General features: G+C 41.7%; 1 protein-coding gene across 1 annotated transcript in view; it reads right to left on the bottom strand.

Moving 5' to 3' along the window:
* LOC137284620 (uncharacterized) overlaps positions 1-18,800 on the bottom strand; it is a 161,484-nt gene extending 142,684 nt beyond the window's left edge. The window contains exons 1-15 of the mRNA XM_067816510.1: positions 18,439-18,800; positions 15,551-15,609; positions 13,901-13,978; positions 13,057-13,176; positions 12,195-12,322; positions 11,799-11,904; positions 10,449-10,566; positions 9,742-9,839; positions 8,944-9,024; positions 8,614-8,698; positions 7,785-7,886; positions 7,172-7,203; positions 5,823-5,916; positions 5,591-5,682; positions 5,295-5,375 (exon numbers count right to left, since the gene is read on the bottom strand). Of these exons, the coding sequence (XP_067672611.1) occupies positions 5,295-5,375; positions 5,591-5,682; positions 5,823-5,916; positions 7,172-7,203; positions 7,785-7,886; positions 8,614-8,698; positions 8,944-9,024; positions 9,742-9,839; positions 10,449-10,566; positions 11,799-11,904; positions 12,195-12,322; positions 13,057-13,176; positions 13,901-13,978; positions 15,551-15,607 (1,272 nt within the window). The 5' untranslated portion in view covers positions 15,608-15,609; positions 18,439-18,800. The remainder of the gene's footprint in view (positions 1-5,294; positions 5,376-5,590; positions 5,683-5,822; positions 5,917-7,171; positions 7,204-7,784; positions 7,887-8,613; positions 8,699-8,943; positions 9,025-9,741; positions 9,840-10,448; positions 10,567-11,798; positions 11,905-12,194; positions 12,323-13,056; positions 13,177-13,900; positions 13,979-15,550; positions 15,610-18,438) is intronic.
* Positions 18,801-21,761: the final 2,961 nt, after the last annotated feature.

Here is a 21,761-nt window from a genome sequence, read left to right as displayed (position 1 = left end):
TAAGCATTAAACAGACTCCCAAAGATAAACAATTGGGAGTGGTATTCTGTCTGACAGCACAGTCCATTTGATCGAAGTGCGAATCTACAACCACACGGAAGTAGAAAAGTCACCGACCTGGTCACCTGAACGCTGATGTCAATCAAGGCGGGGGCGTGACAAAGATGAGGACCCCGCTTGTCAAAGCTTACATGCCCATTGGTTAGAATTTGGGAAATCCCAAATGACACAAACCTCGCCCACCCAAATCAAAGTTTGGAGACCTGGACGTACGGGACACTCGCCAAACTGAACCCTGTCCATACCGCACTAGCAAGCTAAGCGGGGAAATGGAAAGGAAAGTAAGGCACCCAGCCAAAGGGGGGCGGGACTAACATCGCCGATTAAATGGGAATGGATAGTCACCCACCACTGTGTGCAAACAGATATAGTCACCTGACAAAGCTTAATCAGCTTGAGCGGAGCTATTCTGTTTACTGCAGAGAACTGACTGACCGAACCGAGCATGCTCTCATGAGTGTCTGTTCAGTTGGTAATGACGGATGATTGTGCTCGGACGACTCCAAATAGCCGCTGAGCAGATCCCCACAATGGGCAGAGCCTACGATTTTGACATGGCCACTGCTCTCACTGAGTGAGCTTTCAACCCCTCTTGTGGAGAGAAGCCTTTATGGAAATAGACCTTGTAGTCTGTCGATCTTACAATCCATCGGGATACCGTCTGTGTGCTAGCCGGATAGCCAGCTTTGCCACCACCATAACAGAAAATAGCTGTTTCTCCTTACGGAATAAGGCTATTCTCTTAAAACAACCTTAAGAGGTTTCATAACGTCTAGTACAGACAACGCAGGCAGCATAAACACAGGTAGATCGATAGGCGCAGTAATACGAAGCTAATAATTGATCTTTGGGCGGTATGAATCTGGTAAGCGTATGCTAACCGATCCTTATGGAACACAGTTCCGGGTCTGAAAATATGACGTGTGAATCGCTAACACGTCCACCAGACGCAACCGCCACTAAAAAAGCCGTTTTCCAACTTAACAGTTGTAACAAACGACAGGTTGGCCAAGTAATGAACAAGAGGAGTGGGCACCCATCCCAACACTCTGGACAAATTTCACGACCGGACGCAGTCTGTCCACGCCTGCAAGAAACGCTGTACCCGGGGGTATTGTGCCTACAAGGCACCCTCAACGGGTAGGTGGAAGGCTGAAATAGCTGTGGAGTAGCCTCGAATCGTAGAAGCGGCTAAGCCAGATTCTAAACGAGACTGTAAGAACTCCAATACTTCAACTATAGTCGAAGAAAAAGGGATAAAAAAATCCCTGTTTCCACACCAGCGTGCATAACAGGCCCATCTATCCTCATACTGTACATACGTGGAATCCCTCCAGGAAGCCAGAATTGTGTCTGCAACTGATGCAGGAATTCCGCTCTTTTGGAGACGATTCCGGACAGTGGCCAGGCCACCCACTGAATCCTGAATTTGGGGTGAGGCTGGACGTCCTGGGATAGTAGGTTCGGTAGCCGCGGTAATAGTACAGGCGGCTGCATTAGCGACCTGAGTATTACCGGAAACCAGCGTTGAGACGGCCACCTAGGTGCGAGAAGCACTAGTGGCCGCGCTGGTTGGTTGGCAAGCTGAGACAGAACTTTGGAAATCGGGGAATTGGAGGAAACGCCCCCAACACCCTGTCCGTCCAGTCCAGCTGGAAGGCGTCGGCGGCAATCGCTCTCAGATCCGGAATCCGAGAACAGAAAACCGGAATCTGGTTCGTCAGTCCAGAGGCAAACAGATCCACCTAGAATGACCCGAACAACTGGGAGATAATCCTGAATATCTCCCAATCGAGCAACCACTCGTGGGGAACTAGAACATGTCGTGAGAGCGCATCTGCACGCACGTTGTCGACCCCTGGGAGATAGACAGGCATAACCCGTATGCTGAACTTATCGCACCAATTACACATTGATGTGTAAGGTCGCCTCATGGTCGGACCATAGTCCCGACACTGTGAGGTCGCCCAGGACGCCCCCCACCCTGTGAGGGAGGCATCCGTCTGAACTGTGAGCGACGGTACCAGAGTCATCAGAGGTAAACCTTTGAATAGATTCTCGGTACCTGTCCACCACCAAGTGAGGTATCAACCACAGGGGAACAGCCAGATTGTTCTCGTATCTCTCCGAGTGGGACCACTGTTGTGCTAACGCCTGCTGAATGGGACGCATTCTCCAACGTGCACGCCAAACTATGTGCACCGTCACCGCCATGTTGCTTGGCAACTGAAGCCACGTTCGTGCCATGGCCATACTGGACTGTAGGAACCTTAACACTATGCCCTGTACCTTGATAATGCGCTCTTGGGACAGAGAAACCATTGGGTTGTCTCGAACCTCGCCCCCAAGAAAAACAGATCCTGCGTCGGCACAAGTTCTGATTTTTTTTTTCTTTTTTATTGATAACCCAACCTAGCCTGGTGAGAATATCCATCACCTACTGTGTGGATTCTCGACCTAGGCGTTGGGAGAGCGCTTTGAGGATCCAGTCGTCCAGGTACGGGAAACAAAAGTTGCCCTGCGCTATGGCGACCTGAGCTGGTACTAGCACGAGTTTGGTGAACACCCTTGGCGCCGTGGAGATGCCGAAGGGGAGCACACGAAACTGGAAACAAACCCCGTTGAAGGAAAACCGAAGGTATTTCCTGAACTCGGGATGCATCGGTACATGGAGGTATGCCGTCTATGAGGTCGATTGATGTAAGCCAATCCCCTGCCTCTACAGACGAGATCACTAACCTCAGTGTCTCCATCTTGAAAGACGGCACCTCTATCAAGTTGTTCAAACCCTTGAGATTTAGAATGGGTCTGAACCCTCCGTTCTTTTCAGTCACCAGGAAATACGTGGAGTGAAACCCTGTATTCTCCTGTCCTGATGGAACCATCTCTATGGCTGCCTTGTCCAGTAAAGACTGAATTTCGGCACAGAGGATTGCCACCTTTTCTGGCGACTTCGGCACCGGAGTGCAGCGAATCCCGGCAAAAGGAGGAGGCTCTCGCTTCCACTGTGGCACGTGGCCATCCCTGAGTGTGGACATAACTCAGGGATTGGACGTGACTCTCACCCATTCCCGGAGTAATAACGGGAGGCGACCACCCACGTGAAATTTGGGTAGAAGGCAAAGTGTCCTGGCCGACGGCAGAGAGATTGCCGCTTGCAACGGGACAACTGAGGTGGAGGGTTGTTCAAGCAAGGGCTTAGAGTCCTTGAATTGACTAACGGTCTCCGCGGCCTCCCTAACTACCGCGACAGCAGTGCCTGCTGTGTAGCTGGTAAACACCTGGCGACAGACAGCCATAACCCACGAAGGCCCATCACAGCACACATCATCCGACTCGCGCAAGAACTCATTGAGTCGCGCGCCAAATGTGAATGCACCTCCGTAAGTTGCCGCTCTAGCGTGGACGAGGAAATATCCTCGTCCCCGTCCTCCTGTGACACCAGCTGCCTCTGCAGGACAGAGAGGTAGACTGAGTGTACCGCAACCTTAAGTTGCTGCACGGCGTTCCGATATGGCTCCTCAAAGGAGGGGTAAACCGAGCGCAACACCTGGTTCGATGAGGTAAAAGGCGGCCAGAGGCGACCCTGACGAGCCGACGCCATGCTGTGGCCAGACGACCCCCCAAGCGCGATCGAGGCGTACACTCACTCGTCGACAACGGGAGGGTCAAACAGCGCATCCTCTCCTATCGAGTAGCGGCGGTTAAACTCCGGGAGATCGAAACGCGAGCGGCTACACACGATTAATTACCTCACTGATGAGTGAAGGTAAAATACGCAATTGAGTCTCAGCCACCCTACACACAGCAAACGCTTCCCCAGGAAGACGAACTCCGTGGGATCGGTGGCGTCCGAAGGGACGACCCCCTGCGGCATTTCTTTATAACAACTTCACTAAAGAGCGAAGGTAATCTGAGCAGCTGGATCTTGGCTACCCTGCACGGAGTAAACGCTTCCCAGGAAGCCGAAACTCCGTGGAACCGGGTGCGTCCGATGGGATGACCACCGGCGCCGGCAAGCGGAACTGCACCCGAGCCGGTGCTCGGTGCAGAACCCTTAGGGCCAGCGGGGAAAACGACACCAGAGCCGTAGCTTGGATCTGACATTCCCAAGGTACAGCACCCGTGCCTGAGCCTAAACCCAAGGCTTGGGTGCACCCTATTCTCTCTCAAACGACCCCCCACCGCCAAGATCAGAGGAATGGATGCCGAGCTCCTGTTTCTTATAGAGATCGGACATCCCGTGATCAGGAACCAGACCGACGTTTGCTGCTGCAAATGCTGGTGCGGGGTAGGGGGGTATGAGAAAAAGAGGGAAGAGGGAAAGAGGAGGGTATATCCCTCAACTTATCCCGCTTGTCCGCAGAGGCGAAACTGTAACAATCAGAACCAAACTAATGGTAACTGAAGTACAGAAAACATACGCAATCGAACACACAATATGCAAAATATAAACGCACGGGCGATAATAAATTGCCAAAATACATTTAACCCACCATAACAACAAAGTATAAGCGGATAAATGCAAGAAACAAGTGTGCACACATAATTGCGTAATGCTATGAAAAAGACTAACAGTCTTACAACCAACTTACCCATTTTGACTGAAACAAGAACAAATGGGTTAAGACATCTTAGCATGTAAAACATACGTGGAAACACGTAGGAATAAGTGAGACGCAAGCGAAACACTTCCCGCACTAAAAAGAAGCCATAAAGGCCGCCATCTTGCCTGCCACATGACAGGAAGATAAGACCCGACCGGCAAAGTTACAACAATTTATGAATGAAAATTTCAGCCCAGAAATTCCAACTAACGCCTGTGCGAAAGAAAAGGAACCATACATACAGTAGCTGACTCTTTCTCACTCATAATTCCGTAGGTAGATAGCACAAACTATCTAAATGGACCACGCACGTCTTTCTAGTCGAACGACAGCATGAAAGTGAGGTGCGAGGTAGACGGCCAGAGTTACCTGCTCTTGGCTGTAGGGGGCCAGGGGGGCCCTGTAAGGGTGGTCTCACAAGACAAAAAATGAGTTTTTTGTTTTGTAAATATTTTATTATCAAAAATAGTTACAACTGTTGTAGGGATTTTTAATGGACATAAAAATGCTTATATGTACCCCAAGGAGGACTTCTTCTGAAAAAGAACTGAGTGTTTATTGAGCATCAAATAGTGATTCAAACAGTTTGGAAAGACTTGTTTTGAGATATCATGAGACAACTCTCACCTCAAAGGACTGAAGCTGTTCATTCATCCAGGACTTGATCCTAGACTTTACGGAGTATTCTTTCTTGAGATGATTCACAAGCTGGAAATACACAAACAACATCATCTGATGAAACAATAATAGACATCTTAGAAAAACCAATCATTTTCACTAAAAACAAAAAATCTCTTATTGAACAAGCCACCAAAACCACTAATTTCACTACAAATTCCTTTCAATTTTTTCCTTATCTAGTTCTCTACCATTCGTTCTCATGACATATTTTTAGCCACAACAGCACTGATTAACACACTCACCTGCTGTTTGTGTTTTTGCATTTTGAGCTGGAGATTTTGTACTGCTTTCCTCATGGCTAATACTGCTTTGGCTTGAGCAACCAGAAGCTCTCCTGAAGAAAACAGTTTCAGAAATCTTTTTAACATATTGATTGAACCTTTATCTCCACACATTCAGATTATTGGTAGGTCTGTAATCACCAAAAAATATAGAATGGAATTATGATTATAGATTGTAATCTTGTTAACAAACCTATTCCTGATTGTAGATTGTCGAGTTCAGCATTTGTGATGACTGCCGAAAAAACTCTCTTCAGATATTCATGCATCACAGCCTCGTTTACTCTCTGAAGCAAAAAACATTTGATTTTAATTCATATACCACTGAACATTGGTATGCCTTGCAAAATGTTAGATTTTTCAGGGTTCAAGACAACCTATAGTTATTTTTTAAAAACAAACATCAAATAGGTAATTATATCCTAGGCACCTTTGATATCATTCTTTCTATCATCATCTATAACTGTAATGTAAAAAACAGCAAAATTGTTTTAGTAAGTGCATACCGAAAGGTATCAGAATCTGCAAAGTTGTGCTTTACGTTGCATGTGATCTTTAATATATGACTTGTTTATTCATAGAGAATTGCTTAATTGTTCTCAGATGACTGTTTCTGACATGTTTAAGATCTATTATGAGTATCATTAGCATCATTATTGTAGTGGGTAGGTAGGCTAGCCTAGTGGTTACAGCGTTCGCTCATCACGCTGAAGACCAGGGTTCTGTTCCCCACATGGGTGCAATGTGTGAAGCCCATTTCCGCCATGATATTGCTGGAATATTGCTACAAGTGGCATAAAACTAAAACTCCCTCACTCACTACAAATGAACAACAACAAAATGAACATAAACTAATTTGTAAATCATCAAAAATGCCAACTCAGCCTATAAACTTGAAAATAAAACGTGACGAAAACAAACCCCGCAAAATCGTATTTCAAACAATACACTAATTTTACCCCAGCGCTGGGGGAAAAAGTGTTTTCAAAAGCTATGCCGCTCTGCACGCATAGTGCATGCGCAATGAAGAGGTTCACGGAGCTTGAAACAGTATGTCTGCCCAGGGTATGGGGTCGTGAGCAGTAGTCTAATCTTGGTTGTGTACACAAACAAGTAAATAATCTACTCGTTACATAAAAAAAGACATGTTGATTGTGATCAGCTGACTCTGTCACAGAGCTAAATCAGGCTTATAAGCCCTAAACAACAAGCCAGCTAAGTGTATAGGCAAATGAACCAGTGGCCAGTGAAAAAGCTACATTACACTTGAGTGCACACCCACCAGCTCTGACTGGGTTCGGTATCGTGGCTGCTTTGTTTCAAGGGAGGTAAAACCATTAATATTAATATCTGATTTGCAATTATTTGTTTTTTTCCTTAATCAGCAATGCATTTTATGTACCAAGAATAAGTGATAACTGTGTTATAGTTATGTTCAATATTTTGGTTGCGTGTGACCTTTATTAATATCTCAGTACCAGGTGAACACATGATGATTTACTTTGAAAATATGATTCAAAGTAAAAAGGAAGGGTTACTTACATCAGATAGCGCCTCCTTTGATAAACCTTTTCCTGAAATATAATGTAAAACAAATTTACAGGCAAAATATATTGGACATATTCACAGGTTCTTGAAAAAATAAGCCTGATTATGTTTGTACATCAAACATATCTCAACCAAATTGAAAACTTTCTGACCATAGTTGTTACTTTGTTTCATTTTATTTCTTGTCTACTGTGATGGTAATTATACATAACTCTACATGTAAATTTGCGTAAATGTTTACATCTTGAAGTTAATATATACAGCTTAAATACAATTCTAAGCTTTAATTTGGATTGCTAGACTGATATAAGGAAGATATTAGTCACAATAAAGATCCATTGTGACTGCCCAACCATCTGCTTGAGAGAGAGTGATGAGAGCTATGCTCATGTCAAATAGGACAGGTTGGGCACGAAAAGGGACGCAACTCAATTTACGTCTCTTCTGAGACCTGTGGGATCCAAGTTTCCATATAACCATCAAAAGGAGAAGGGAGATAAGCTGTAGAGCATGAGTCAGGATAAGGATTTATTACCAATTTTATCGTAAGAATTACGTTTTTAGCCCACTGCCAAGAATTGGTATTGCATTTGTTGCAGCTACTGACCTCTGAACTCTCTGACCAGTCTCTGTCTGTACTGCACTGTCCAGCCCTTAGCCTCCCGGTCCAGAATATTGCTCAGTATGGGCAAACAGTTGTCCATCAGATCTGGGGGAGCAATGCAATAAACTCTTGAAACACTCAGAAAACAAGTTAATACGTTGTCAGCACATGTGTGTCCTGCTCTAAAGAAGAAGTACTTAACACTAGGACTGCAACGATTCGGTTCAATTCATCAAAATTCGAATTTGACGCCTTAGTTTCAATTTTCGATAACCACTATCGCTATTTTGATTCGATACTTGAATACCAATTTAAATTATTTCAACACAGCTACAACACAAGTTTGACTTAAATTCAAACAGCTTCAAGCACTGAAATAAGGCAAAATGTGATTGGTTGATTCTGGGCTAATCATAAAATGATAAATGTTATTAGCAGACATCGCCAAGTTGACAATGGATTTCACGATGAAAAAGCTGCCTCTGACAGATGTTTTTACTTGACTTTTCAATTAAAAGTCAAACTGAAAATAATCCAATCAAGGGTCCAATATCGAAAAACAAATCAAAGTCAGATCATGCCTTGTATTTGAAGATGTAATGAGGTTTTACATAGTTATCTCCCTTTCACCAATTCAGCAAAGAGTTGCAGTGAAACTTGGCTTGGCTCAATCCCATAAGCAAGAATTCAGAGGTATTAAGGACTTCTCTCCATAAACACGCAGCACAGTCATCATAATTGTTGTTTAGTGTTTTTGAAAGCTTTCAATACATGTAAGTTATGTTCAAAATTCAGTTTTGTGTCCATATGACACATAAGTGATGGCCCTCACCTTTATTGAACAACCTCAGATCTATCTCTTGCCCTTTTGGTGTGAGGTACCTGTAGGGAATTGGTGGAGGTCTCAGATCTGGTGTCTGGGAAGAAAGGTCAAACATAAAACATTAAGAGTCACCTCCTTGAGTCAACACAAATCTTTCACAGACAAGACCCACACATGAGACATCCTTCCTAAAACTATTAACCAAAATGTTACCATAGTTTAGTATCAAAGGCAAAATAAGGACATGAACTCGTACTCTCCTTAGATCAGCAGCTGCAGGTCTACCCACTACATGTTTCAGATGATCAGCAAAATCAAACAAGTCTCTAGTTGGCTTACCTTGTTTTTCTCGGTCCTCAGAAGTCGACACTGTTCTTTCACATATTCACAAAAGTTGTTCAGCTCGCGCTTAGAACTTGGCTGAAGAGAAACATGATATTAATTTTCACATAAAGTCTATGACTGCCTTTTTGTTAAACTGACTAAGCAGTGTATGAAATTATGGTCGCATTAAATATAAATAATATGCATGCTGGAATATGAATGATTGTTGTTTAGGGTTTTTTTTAAAATTATCAGGGAATTATGGGGGACTGCATGATGTATCACATAATGTAATTTAATGTATCACAAACATGACTGTTGATGTAGCAAATTCATTAGGCTGCATTTAAAAAATTAGTTTTTGGTCACATTTTTTTCAAAAGTGATGTGGGCGGTATGACTTTTAAAAATATTTTTGATAGAATAAAAGTGACGAGTGTGGCACTCATTTTTATATTTTTCTCTCAGAAATACAGCTTGGAAAGTTTAGCCATGTGTTGAGGAGATGTAGATTCAGTCAGACTTGTTCTTACCAATACTCCGCTTTCAAGGGGACAAATGAATGATCAGCATGCGGCAAAGTCAAAATTATTTTTTAAATGGCCATAAAAAATTGTTACACACACAAATAAAAGTGATGCACCAATGCCCGAAGAACGTATCAATTTCTTATTTAGCCTTGCATGTTGACCAAAGGGAGATAACTGATATATGACAGCTATCATGGCAACTAATGTTTCTGTTATGGACTTCACATCATAAATTGTATCTCCTTTATTTGAAGCAAAGTCCCTGCTTTGTGAGTTGTCTCACCTTGATACTGAGTTCTGCCACTAGGTAACGCATGTGTTCTTGCTTTACCTTGTACCCAAGATCACCAGCTGTGGTGGAGGGCATACCAAACGCAATATCTGTAACACAAGCAGTTGTTAGGCGACTGTTACTACTGTCTTGCAGTGTCCATACAAAATACATTGTATTACATCAGCAATATTCCAAATAAAGCATGAAAAATATGAGATTCTTGCCATAGACATGTAAAAAATATTAGTGCCTAGATTGAAATACTCAAGGAGCAAACCTTGAAGATCCTAGATTCCCCTAGATTTAATTCTCCTTACTGGATTTCTATTACGGATTTCATATCAACCTGCATAACTTGAAATCATTAAAGAATCTACTTTCAACTCTATGCATGTTTTTCATAGGCACAGGGCAGTAACGTAACTTCTAGATCTGGATTTAGACAAATAATGGCATTTGGCAGAGCAAATGGCACTTTGTTATCCACATTTCACAGAAAAGAGTGTACAAAAATCTTGTTCCTGAAAACCAAATATTCTGAGATTTGCTCTGTAAAAGCAGCATGACACAAGCACTCATGCAATAACTTCAACCTGTCCCTCCATTCCGTGAAATATGCAGTTCAACTTAGCTCAACTGAAACTCCATTGGCCTTTCAGTGGCACTCAATTTGCAATCATAACCAACAGGAAAAAACACTGTGACATACAGCCTACCTAACAACTTCCAAAGTCCCTGACCCCAGCCCCGCAGAGCATCTGAGACACTGAAGAACGAAGAGCAGAACCTGTCTCGGGCTGTGATGATCAGGAGTCGAAGGGACAGAGCTGCATCCTACAACACAGAACACAGATCATTGTGCAACAAATATGACACTCATTGGAATATATTCAACTGGCTTGCTACTGGTAGTGTTTCTTTCACAAGATCTGATACACAAACAGAGATTGCTTTCAGTGTCCAACACTGTCTCAAATGCATGTCATTATGAACATAAATCAATGCACAAAATGAATTAATTATCAGCAGTTATCTATTTGTGATGTCAATAGTGTTCCCTTGGTTTATTCCACATAGCTTTTGTTAAGCATTTAAGCTTACTCAGGATGACATCAACATTCTGACAGGTGAGTGAGTGAGTGAGTGAGTGAGTGAGTGAGTGAGTGAGTGAGTGAGTGAGTGAGTGAGTGAGTGAGTGAGTGAGTGAGTGAGTGAGTGAGTGAGTGAGTTTAGTTTGACGCCGCACTCAGCAATATTCCAGCTATATGGCGTCTGTCTGTAAATAATCGAGTCTGGACTAGACAATCCAGTGATCAACAACACGAGCATCGATCTTCACATTTGGGAACCGATGACATGTGTCAACCAAGTCAGCGAGTCTGACCACCCGATCCCCTTAGTCGCCTCTTACGACAAGCATAGTCGCTCTTTGTGGCAAGCATGGGTTGCTGAAGGTCTATTCTACCCCGGGAACTTCACAGGTCGTCATTGATGGAAATCAACCCAAGACCCATCACAATATTATAGATAACAGCTAATGTGGCATAACTCACTCGCTTACTCACTCCTAGAGCCTGAACCCAAGTAAGTTCATCTAAATCTTAAAGTATGCATAGTGTGTGAGGGATTTCACGTTTCCTTGGTTACTAGCATCCCTGCATGTGTTAACATAGATGTGATTAAGGTCAGCTTTATGCTGCTTTTAGCTCTAGCATCATTCCAACTGTCTTCCAACAAGGGACAAGAACAATGAGCATGACACACGATAACCACACTGGGAGTCACAGTCTTCAGTGTTATATGTAAACACTTAAACTGTGAAGCTACACCAAGATGGTAAGACTAAAGAATACTGGATACCTTTTGCAATCTTTGAAAGCAAGCAAGTTTATTTTCAGTTAGGGTTTGAGTTAGGGTGATGCAACACTGAGCAATATAGCTGGTGGGTATCCGGTATTCTGTAGGTGTGTAGGATTATCCATTAAACGTACAAAGCAGTTGTGATGACGGTCAGCTCTCACACCTAACTCTCACGACAAAAAGACTACAGATCTACAGTTTCTTACATTGAGCAGGGTGTCTTGAGCTCTGACAGAACCCTTCTGTAGCAGCTGAGTAAGGCGCCACCTGTGAACTTGACCTGGGAAGTGGATGCTGTCCACTTCAAACTCACTGAAATGTGACCAAATCCATAGATACAAACACCTCTTATATCAAACTTCAACCTTTTTCATGACCTTCAGACTAAAAAGCAGTAACACTGAAGAAAAACACCATGGCAACATAAGTTTTCTTTACTGTATATACTCTTGCACCAATTTGGTTTCATCACCAATAAATATGAATGAAATGTATCAGTACTCTGAGGCTGAGATTCCCCTACTGCTTCCCTCCAACTACTTGTGACAACTATCACTGCAACAGCCTCCTGCCTGCTGCTCCCCTGTATCCATGTGTCTCACCCCTGGTTCCAGATACTGTTGAGCTGCTTCTCATTGAGTTTCTTCAGTCCTCCTGACTTGCCCTTGGCAACCTCCTCCAGCTCCTCAAACGTTGGAGCGATGAACATGTTCTTGAAGTTGATCCAACCCTATCAGTAACAGAGGTTAGTATCAATGGATTCACACATAAGTACCTTATAAATGTCTAGTTATCCTCTATGGAAGCACTGCCCACACAGTCACACAACCTGGCCTCAGAAAGCATCCTCTACGCAGTGACATCAAACTAAGCAAGAGGCTGCTTTGGGGAACTTGGCCAAGGGTGCCATTGAACAAAACAACCTTAGCACTAGCATGATCATAACTCCTATTTCTCAATGCAGATTTACACTAACCTTAGCGCTAAGGGACCTTCCTACTAAGGTGATCATGACTCCCATCCTTTAACATTACATCGTGATAGTCATACAGGTAAGATTGCATTGTAGAATGGAAATGAGGACCCTATAATCACTCTATCCTGCTGGTTGGTAGATTGCTTTGTTGCTTAAAGCTGCACTAAACAGTATTCCAGCTATATGGCTGCTGTCTGGAAATAATCGCGTCTCCTCCAGACAATCCAGTGATCAACAGCATGAGCATCAATCTATGCAGATGGGGTATGATGTCAACTAAGTCAGCAAGCCTGACCACCTGATCCCTTTGTCGCCTCGTATGACTAGTATGGGTTACTGAAGAAAATTCTAACCCAGATTTTTAGAGGTACTCTCACCTGCACTGCCTCATCTAGCATCAGTGTGCATGCTAACTTTCTCTCTTGGCTTGATAGCTATGTTGGATATAAGATGCCTCTATTGTACAGTCAATTTAATCGTGAGCCTACCTTCTTCTCTGAGTCTCCTTCCCCATCGAACCGTCCAGAATCCCTGATAGAGGAATCTGTGATGGACTCAGGGAGCACGATTGGGAATTCTCGCCAATGGTACAACAAGTTCTCTGCAAGCTATATAAAAGAAGCATTTGCTTTCATGATAGATCAAGATGAGCAAAGACAAAACATCTCATAAATATTGACACTTACAATTCAAACAAGAGTCACTAGAAGATGACATGTCCCCCCGGCCACCACATATTTGAAAGGACAAATCATCTGATAGTTACTTATTGTGTTTTTAGACCAAGTCAGAATTGCTTCCATGCAATTCATGAAAAATATGAATGCCATATATCTGTAATCAGAAAAAGTCACTATTTCAAGATCTGTCTCGTATATCTGCCAAGATCTTTTGAAACATATGAAATGGTTTTCAACTTGTGCTCCAGAAACGAAGTCAGCAACGTGTTCACGGAAAAGAGAAAATAGTACATCATAAAACCCTGTAAATAGCAAAAGGCACCACTTTGGGGTCTGCCTCACATATCTGCCAAGTAACACTGACAGACAAGTTTGGTCTAAAAATATTAAACGGTTTCTGAGTTATGCTCCGGAAACAAAATGATTACAGACGGACGGACGGACGGACGGACGGACGGACGAACGGACAGATGAGGCGTCGACCATATCCCCCCGCATCAAATGCCGGAGGGATAACAAATAAACATCTAATGCTAGTGACACAACTATACACAGGCAACAGAGAAATAAATAACTTTTCTTCCCTGTCTTCATCTCTTCTGATTCATGACATCATTGAACACATAAACAATCAATGAGTGGATGCTGTTACCTGTTTGATGTTGTCCATCACACCAGCCATTTCCGGTGACACAGTGGAAGGGTCATAGTGGAAATATAGTGGCTCACGCTGCAAAATACATACAGTACATTTCATTCAAGCCTGGAACAACATAGCATAGACAGATCCAGGGGTATGCACACACCCCTCAAACTCCAACACTCCTTAGCCCCACCCAACCCTGACACACTCTTTGTTCATAAAGACCATTAAATGACCCATGAAAAAACAATGAAAACAGGTGTGTACCTCTCAAGAGACGGCACCACCCCTAACCCTCCTCAAAAAGCTGTAACCACCCCTGCACAGATTCTTCACCTTTTTTCATCCAACTATACTGCATTTGAAAAAGCAGTAATAAGAAAGAAAATGCCTTATCATGATAAACAGTGCTTGAAACATAACATGAAGTCAGGAGGTTCTGTCCTAGCCCAATTGCCTAATACCACAAGTCCAAACATATATCAACATTTCAAACACTGACATTTCATATTTAAAATCTGATTACGATTTCTTTGTATCCTAAATTTCACGGTCTCAGAATACTCAGACTTGCTCAGTAACAAAACAAATGAAACGGATATTTGCCATAACTGTTCCTTCCCAAATGAACATTAAATTCATTGAAAGCATCAATCAAAATATCCAGACAATATTATCCAATGGTCGGCATGGTTCGGCATAACCACAAGACCACTAATCCAAGACTGGCAACAATGTCCCAGGACCTGCAGTTTCCATAACAATCCAGTCCAGCCATGCTGTAGGACATACTGTAGACTAGTCATACCGGCAACATGACACTTGTCGTGTCAACACCATTAACGCCATTGTGGAAGTTTCACTGGAAATAATCTCAGAATTTGCCAGCAGGAGGAAAATGACACCTGGCAATTATTTAACTCAAAGCAAAGATTTTCACTTGTTCCATGTTGTGCAGACATCATTACTTCATACACATCTTTGGGTTAGCCTTGTGGTTATAGGATTCACTCGCCACAATGAAGACCCTGGTTGAATCCCAATATGGGTACAATGTGTGAAGCTCATTCCTGCTGTCCCCTCCACCAATATCACCTGTAACTTGCTCAAGGAGCTGGTATTTGTTTCCCTCTACCATTGGATGTCAATCACAGCAGCACATCATATTATCAGTCAACTCCATGTGGAGTATACAACTCTTGCTGCCACTAGGTGCAGAGTTTCTTGTGGCTCTCTCATCCTAACGAGGTACCCAATTTTACTGCTGGGTCCCCTGGAACAAATAGTCACAGTACTTCATCCAAGTTTACTGCACACTGCTGCACCCTCAACTAGGTGTTGGCAAGCATTCATGTGGCCACCATCTGGTCATATACCAATGGATTTGTGGGTTCTCTTAAATGTACAGGGTTGTGTACTGTACAGTAAGGATTGTGACAACACAGAAAGAGTCTGCACATGCACAAAAAGTTGACAATGTTTTTACAACCGGTCACAAGTGGGCTCGATCCTGACACCTCAACCTCGCTGGATCACTTGCCTTCTGCTTTAGCTAGGTTGCCTACCGCGCCCCCGCAAATATATTGTGTAAATCTAAACTCACTTACATTCTGCCTCAAAGAATAAATGTATAACAATTTCAAATTGTGGTATCTTTACCTTGGGTCCCTGTCCACCTTCCGCTGCCATGTCTTCTGAATCCATACTACTCTCCATATCTGAAAACAAGACATAGTCCATTCATTATTGAAACAACCAGGAATAATACTAATAAAAATATTTATAACTCGCCTGTGGACAATACTGCAATGTAATATTTTTACGACAATATTACACTAGTGTAATTCTGTTTAACATATGACGTCAAAATGGTTAAAACTTCACAATGCTGATGTCGCTGTCGCAATCTGAATAGACCTTGCTTGACTCACAGAGAGCAGAGAGTCCTCACACTGCAGGCAATTTTGACGCAGTTTCTGTCATTTTTGTTGGTGAGTAATAAATAGAATACTAAAATTGCATCTGTGAAATACCATTTTCATTAAACTCGTTAAAGATTTGGTATCAAAATCGCTTTCACTCGTTTGATACCAAATCATTAACTCGTTTAAATAAAAATGGTATGACACGGAAGGTCATTTAGTATCCTCTATATATTATACCATAATGGCAATCTTTGGAGGATAACTTGTCTATGAAATAAAACATGCTATTATGCATAAAAATTGTGATCACTGTACATTCTAACTTCTAAATACACAGCACATAAAAAAAAAGACATTTTTGTTGAACTTAACTAGGTCTGTGTGCATTTCTTATTTAGAAAATATCATGCAACTGTGTTTAACCTCAGATAACTCATATTATATTCTTAGGTACCTCTAACTTCAACACAGTGGTGCTGACTGTATATGCACACAGCAACAATAAGTTACATTTGACTGGAGCATGTTACATTTGACTGGAACATAACCCCTTATGTTTGAAAATGTATTAATGATCTTGTGCTGAGTTGTAGGGGTGAATATCAAGGCCAATTTATCTTACAGCACTGTCAATAAATAGTGTCATGATGGTAATGTAATAATTTATAACAAAATCATAATTAGGGAAAAACTATCGCAACACCAACGTCTTATCGCAGTGTCCAAGCTCTTGTAAAAGCATAGATTTAAGGCTGTCGGAGATCTTGTTTGACAATGATATTTGAGTCAATGTTGAAACATTGCCAATACAGAATAAAGACGTTGCATATCCATAAAAATAGTCCTCATTCTTCATCTACCCATCCTCTAGAATGCCAATCAAATAAGTCATGCCAAATACAAGCCTTCCAATGTTTTCAACAAAAGACCATCTTTGATTTTTCTAAATTGTCTTGCAACAGATGGTCATGTTGTGTAATTACTGTATGATTGTTAGTAGTCGTAAGTAGAAAGATATATTGTCAGAGATGAGAAAATTATCATGCATACATTGTATTTCAGGATGTAAGTTTGAGCACTCGCATGAAAACAAGCCGTTTTGACTACTTTCTACACAGATAAATGAACATGCATATTGGGGAGACATTAGTTTAGCTAATATTTTCATTAAGACTTTGTTTAAAGTTGGCTGTGTTCATGAAAGTCACAATTATTTTTGCACATGTCGCTTACTCCTGACCTGATGTTCTCCAGTCAACCGCTTATGCACACAATCTTTTTATACCATATTCCTACTCATACCTGTGGTAGATAGATACCTGTGTGTAGTAGTAGCTAATGATACAGACAATAGACATTGATAATAGTTAACAAGTAAAAAATGTTAAGTAAGTACCAATCATGAAAACACTTTAAGCCAATGTGTAAAATGCTGTAAAAGACAGCAGTGTATTCATATCACTGGTGAGTGATGAACATTTATGCATGGATTGTTCTGTAGACATTTAATATTTTTCTCTCTTCAGCAGCTGAAAATATCAAGTCTCTTCAGGTTTATTAAAACTCCTAAAAGCCTAATCACAACAGGTTTTATACATTAGTGATGATACAACATTCACATAGATATCTATTTATTTCTTCCCACTAAAGATAATGTAATTATCCATATTGCTTATTAGCCCTAATGGTAGAGCTGTACCATGACCGATTCAGCTTCTCATGAAAGAAAACATCCTGTTGATGGTAGGTCAGATTTACTTAGATAGACACATGGATCATTCTGGAGCAAATGGTAAATGGGAGGAAATCTCTTCCTTGATCTGATCAACAGGAATTACATAAGAAATTACTGGATATTTCGATAATATTTACATGATGTAATGCAAGCAAGCAAAAGTAATGGGAATTTCTCTCCATATTTAAATTTTAGTGGGATAATTTCTATTTCAGTGGGTAAAAATCCCTGCCCAAAGTAATCCCTGTAGACTGGAACTGTTATTTCAACAAATATGACAATGTGGGTCAAATTAACAAACAAGAGTACAAAGGTGTTTCACAAATGTTGATATCCTTAAAGCAGATAACTATCAAACCTGACCAGGCAGTTTGGTACAGGCAATCCATTTCCTTGTAAACATTCCCCTATATCCTTGTTCTAAACGTGACCAGCTTCATTTGCTACAGCATATACATACTAACATTTCTAATGCCTACCACTGTTTATACTGACACAGTTTATTCTTAAAATAGATATTTCGATTTCACGTATACAAACCACAAATAAATAGATCACTACGTTTCAGCAGTTGTGGTTGTAATGGCCGTCTTAATTGCATGAGATAGTTTCAGTGGAAACATGTAATCACTCACCTATGTACAACAGATTCCATATTTTCATGATACAAAGCTTTATAGATCATCCTGCATGGTACAGAAGCACTGTTGTAATCTGCAATAGTTATTCATGCCGGCAAATACCATTCCACAACACAATAAACACTCCACTGAAGAGAGTTATAACCAATTAACCCCACATGTTACATGATGCATGGCACACTGCAATGAATTGTTGGCATTTCAGAGTAAAACTGTGAAAGCAAAGACAAATCAAGTTTGTATTACCTCAGATGTGAACTTTGTTGTTATCAAAGGTGCAGCTGTCAAAATGAAGATCTTCGGTCTCTGATCCTATGCACAGTCGCTATCATTCTACTCGGTTAATTGCAGTTGCAATCTCCTTATTCGTTTGACAGGCAGTTACAGCTCTGATTTTTACGGTACTCCCTTGCTTGGGGAATCAAGTTACCCTTTCAGCACGTATACAACCGCTCAACCTGTGCGAGTACGGTGTCTAGCAAAAAGAAAACAAATTTCATTCATCTCGGCATGAGCGAGAATCCACGGGATGGCACGAGACAAGATTCGATAGTAATGGGAAGACAACTGTTGTTGAGCTTTCCAGTTGTTTCTCGTGCGCTTCAGTCGCATACATTTCAGTGATTAATGTTGTCATTTCGTCTATACTTAATTGGTAGCTGCTTTTATTCATTATGTTAATGCGAATAATTAGCGTGTTATCCTCATTAGGATTTCACATGTACTGCAGACCTCAAGCAATCCAACAAAAATGAAAATGTCCATGGCTGGATCAATGCCAGTAAAATGGACCACACCATCCATGCTTCAGTCTAAACAAATCAATACTAATGTTTAAAAAAAACGACACATACTTCTCGGTCTGAACTTGCATGTCCTATTAATGGACACTACTTTAAATTATTTTATATCAACCTGCTTTTATAGCCATGGTTTGTTAAATTTCTTTCGCTTCCAATCATCTTAGGACGGCAGTAAAATCTCTCATGGGTCGGTAGATACATTCAAGTCATGCGCATTATAGGTCATCAGTTGATGAGGCATGCCGCAAATGTGATCCGACTCCCCATGCAAGATCGATCTTGAGATTTATGCTCCGATTGCAATTATATACAGGCAGATGTGTTTCCGTGTGTGTGTGTGTGTGTGTGTGTGTGTGTGTGTGTGTGTGTGTGTGTGTGTGTGTGTGTGTGTGTGTGTGGTTGTCGAATTGTTTGATCACTAGAAGTTTGTGAATAAATATTGGAGTATGTAGAATGTAGAATTGGGATATAAAGAATCTCGATCGAATCGTCGTTCTATTCAAAAGGGACCCGTGAATTTAAGGTCAGGGGGTGGGATAGGCCTTAAGCAACTCATGCTAGCCATAAAAGGCGACAATGGTTGTCGTAAGAGGCGACTAACGGGATCGGGTGGTCAAACTCGCTGACTTGGTTGACACATGTCATCGGTTCCCAATTGCGCAGATCGATGCTCATGTTGTTGATCACTGGACTGTCTAGTCCAGACTCGATTGTTTACAGACCGCCGTCATGTAGATGGAATATTGCTGAGTGGGGCGTAAAACTAAACTCACTCACTCACTCACTCACTCTATTCAAAATGAACAATACAGAAAGGTGTCACCCATAAAGGTGTATTCGCGTTGTCCGTTTTTCGGTTAGTTAATATTAATGGCAGCAATGTATTAGCTCTGCTAAAATGCCATGCCACATTTTAATATGAGGGCTACACTACGGCACATCTTGTACTGAACTGGAACACAGTGGTCTTGTTTCTTCCGAACTCCAGGTAAGGCAACGATGAATACCAACTCTTTAACGTCTTTCACCGATATCAACCCCAAACTTCCCGCCCCAACACACTCGGATGTCAGTGGTCACATATTTGAATTGTCAAGTTTGCAGCTTTGTTGCCGGGTGGCTGGTTCAGGCTCACTAATTTCAAGCCGATGTAACATACCTGCATAATAAATAAGATCGAAAGTGCCGTGCTGAACAACCGATATGTGAGTGAGTATGGTTTTATGACGCTTATAGCAATATTCCAATAATATCACTACTGGAGACACCAGACATGGGCACAACACATTGAACCCATGCGTGTGGTGAATCAGGTCTTCACCGAGACCAGAGAACCTTTAACCACAGGCTACCCCACCATATGTGAGGGGGACGTGAAACACTTCTAGCGACAGTATAGGGAGCATGTTTTGTAGATTCCGAAGGGAGTTGAAAGTGGTAAATAAAATCCGCTGATCTGAGAAAAAAATATACTTTCAGTAGTGATACATGGACAAGCGCGGTGTATAATGAATTGTATACGCAACATCGTGCAAACATCAATTTGCGAGTCAACATTTTTTAGTCAAAGTGCTAATATTATTTACATGAAGATAAAGTCGTTAATATGTAGATAATATACACAACGTATGAGTAATGGCAATGCCTAGATGTCACACTGACATGTGTTGGGTTGTTCAGTTCTCGCCATATATAAAAGTGTGTGAATCAAGACACAGTAATTATTGCTTGTAAGAGACAATACCTGAGCATGGTGTCCACATAACCATCAAATTATATCATTTTGGTTAAAAATCTCACCAGGGGCAGGGCAGTTGAATCCGGGGACTGTTTCCACAACGTTGTCCTACATCAGTGTGGACCGCACTGCGCAACGTTTCCGGGTTTCACGGCTGTTATGTTGCGTATGAATTCATTGCGAGCGTCTGAATAATATGAGGATATTTAATCTAACAGTTCAGTTGTAGCAGTTCCCTTATAGACGTAGACGGACGTCACGGTACTTTCACTTTCATAGAAAGTAAATATCACGAGGACTCCTTTGTTGTGGTTTTCGTTATATTGCATTAAAATGGTCTTCAGTAGCCTATATTTGTCGTACAGCGCTCGTCGACTGTCGCCGTATCCCAAATGTGTAGATCGATGTTCATGCTGTTGATCAGTGGGTTTCCTGGTTCTTAATCATTTACAGACCATGTCTATATAACTAGAATATTTACTGATTGCGGCGTTAAGCAACAAACATTAAATATATACCACTGAAAGCTCATTTCTGATGTCCTCCGCCGTGATTTTGCTGGAACATTACTAAAAGCGGCGTAAAACTAAACTCACTCACTCATCATTGAACAGATATGAATACTCATTCTGAGACAGCAAATGCCATACCATTGCACATAACGATAAATGAACTGTTTTGCAGTCAGATGGAGACAATGGGGTTGCCTTTGCCCATGAAACAATATCCTCTTGGTGATTTAAACCTGAGCCCCGTTAGTCAGAACACCGTATAAACCACAAACACCTTGGAGTCTTCATTCATTAATTAACATTTCCACCTTGGGGTGTTCATGTGAGTTGCAACTAATTGCAATGTATGGATTGGTGTTACTGAACCAGGTGAGGTGAAGGCTGTTCGAGGCCATTGGTATCTCCTCCTGGATGCATCTTGACTGACAACTATTTCCAAAAATAAATTTATCTTATCAACATATATATATAATCAGTCTTAATCAGAATTCCACTGTTTCCCAGGACTGCCTAACA

The sequence above is a fragment of the Haliotis asinina genome, chromosome 5 (assembly GCF_037392515.1).
Source record: "Haliotis asinina isolate JCU_RB_2024 chromosome 5, JCU_Hal_asi_v2, whole genome shotgun sequence".
Taxonomy (NCBI): Eukaryota; Metazoa; Mollusca; class Gastropoda; order Lepetellida; family Haliotidae; genus Haliotis; species Haliotis asinina.
This window is presented reverse-complemented; position numbering and strand designations above follow the sequence as displayed.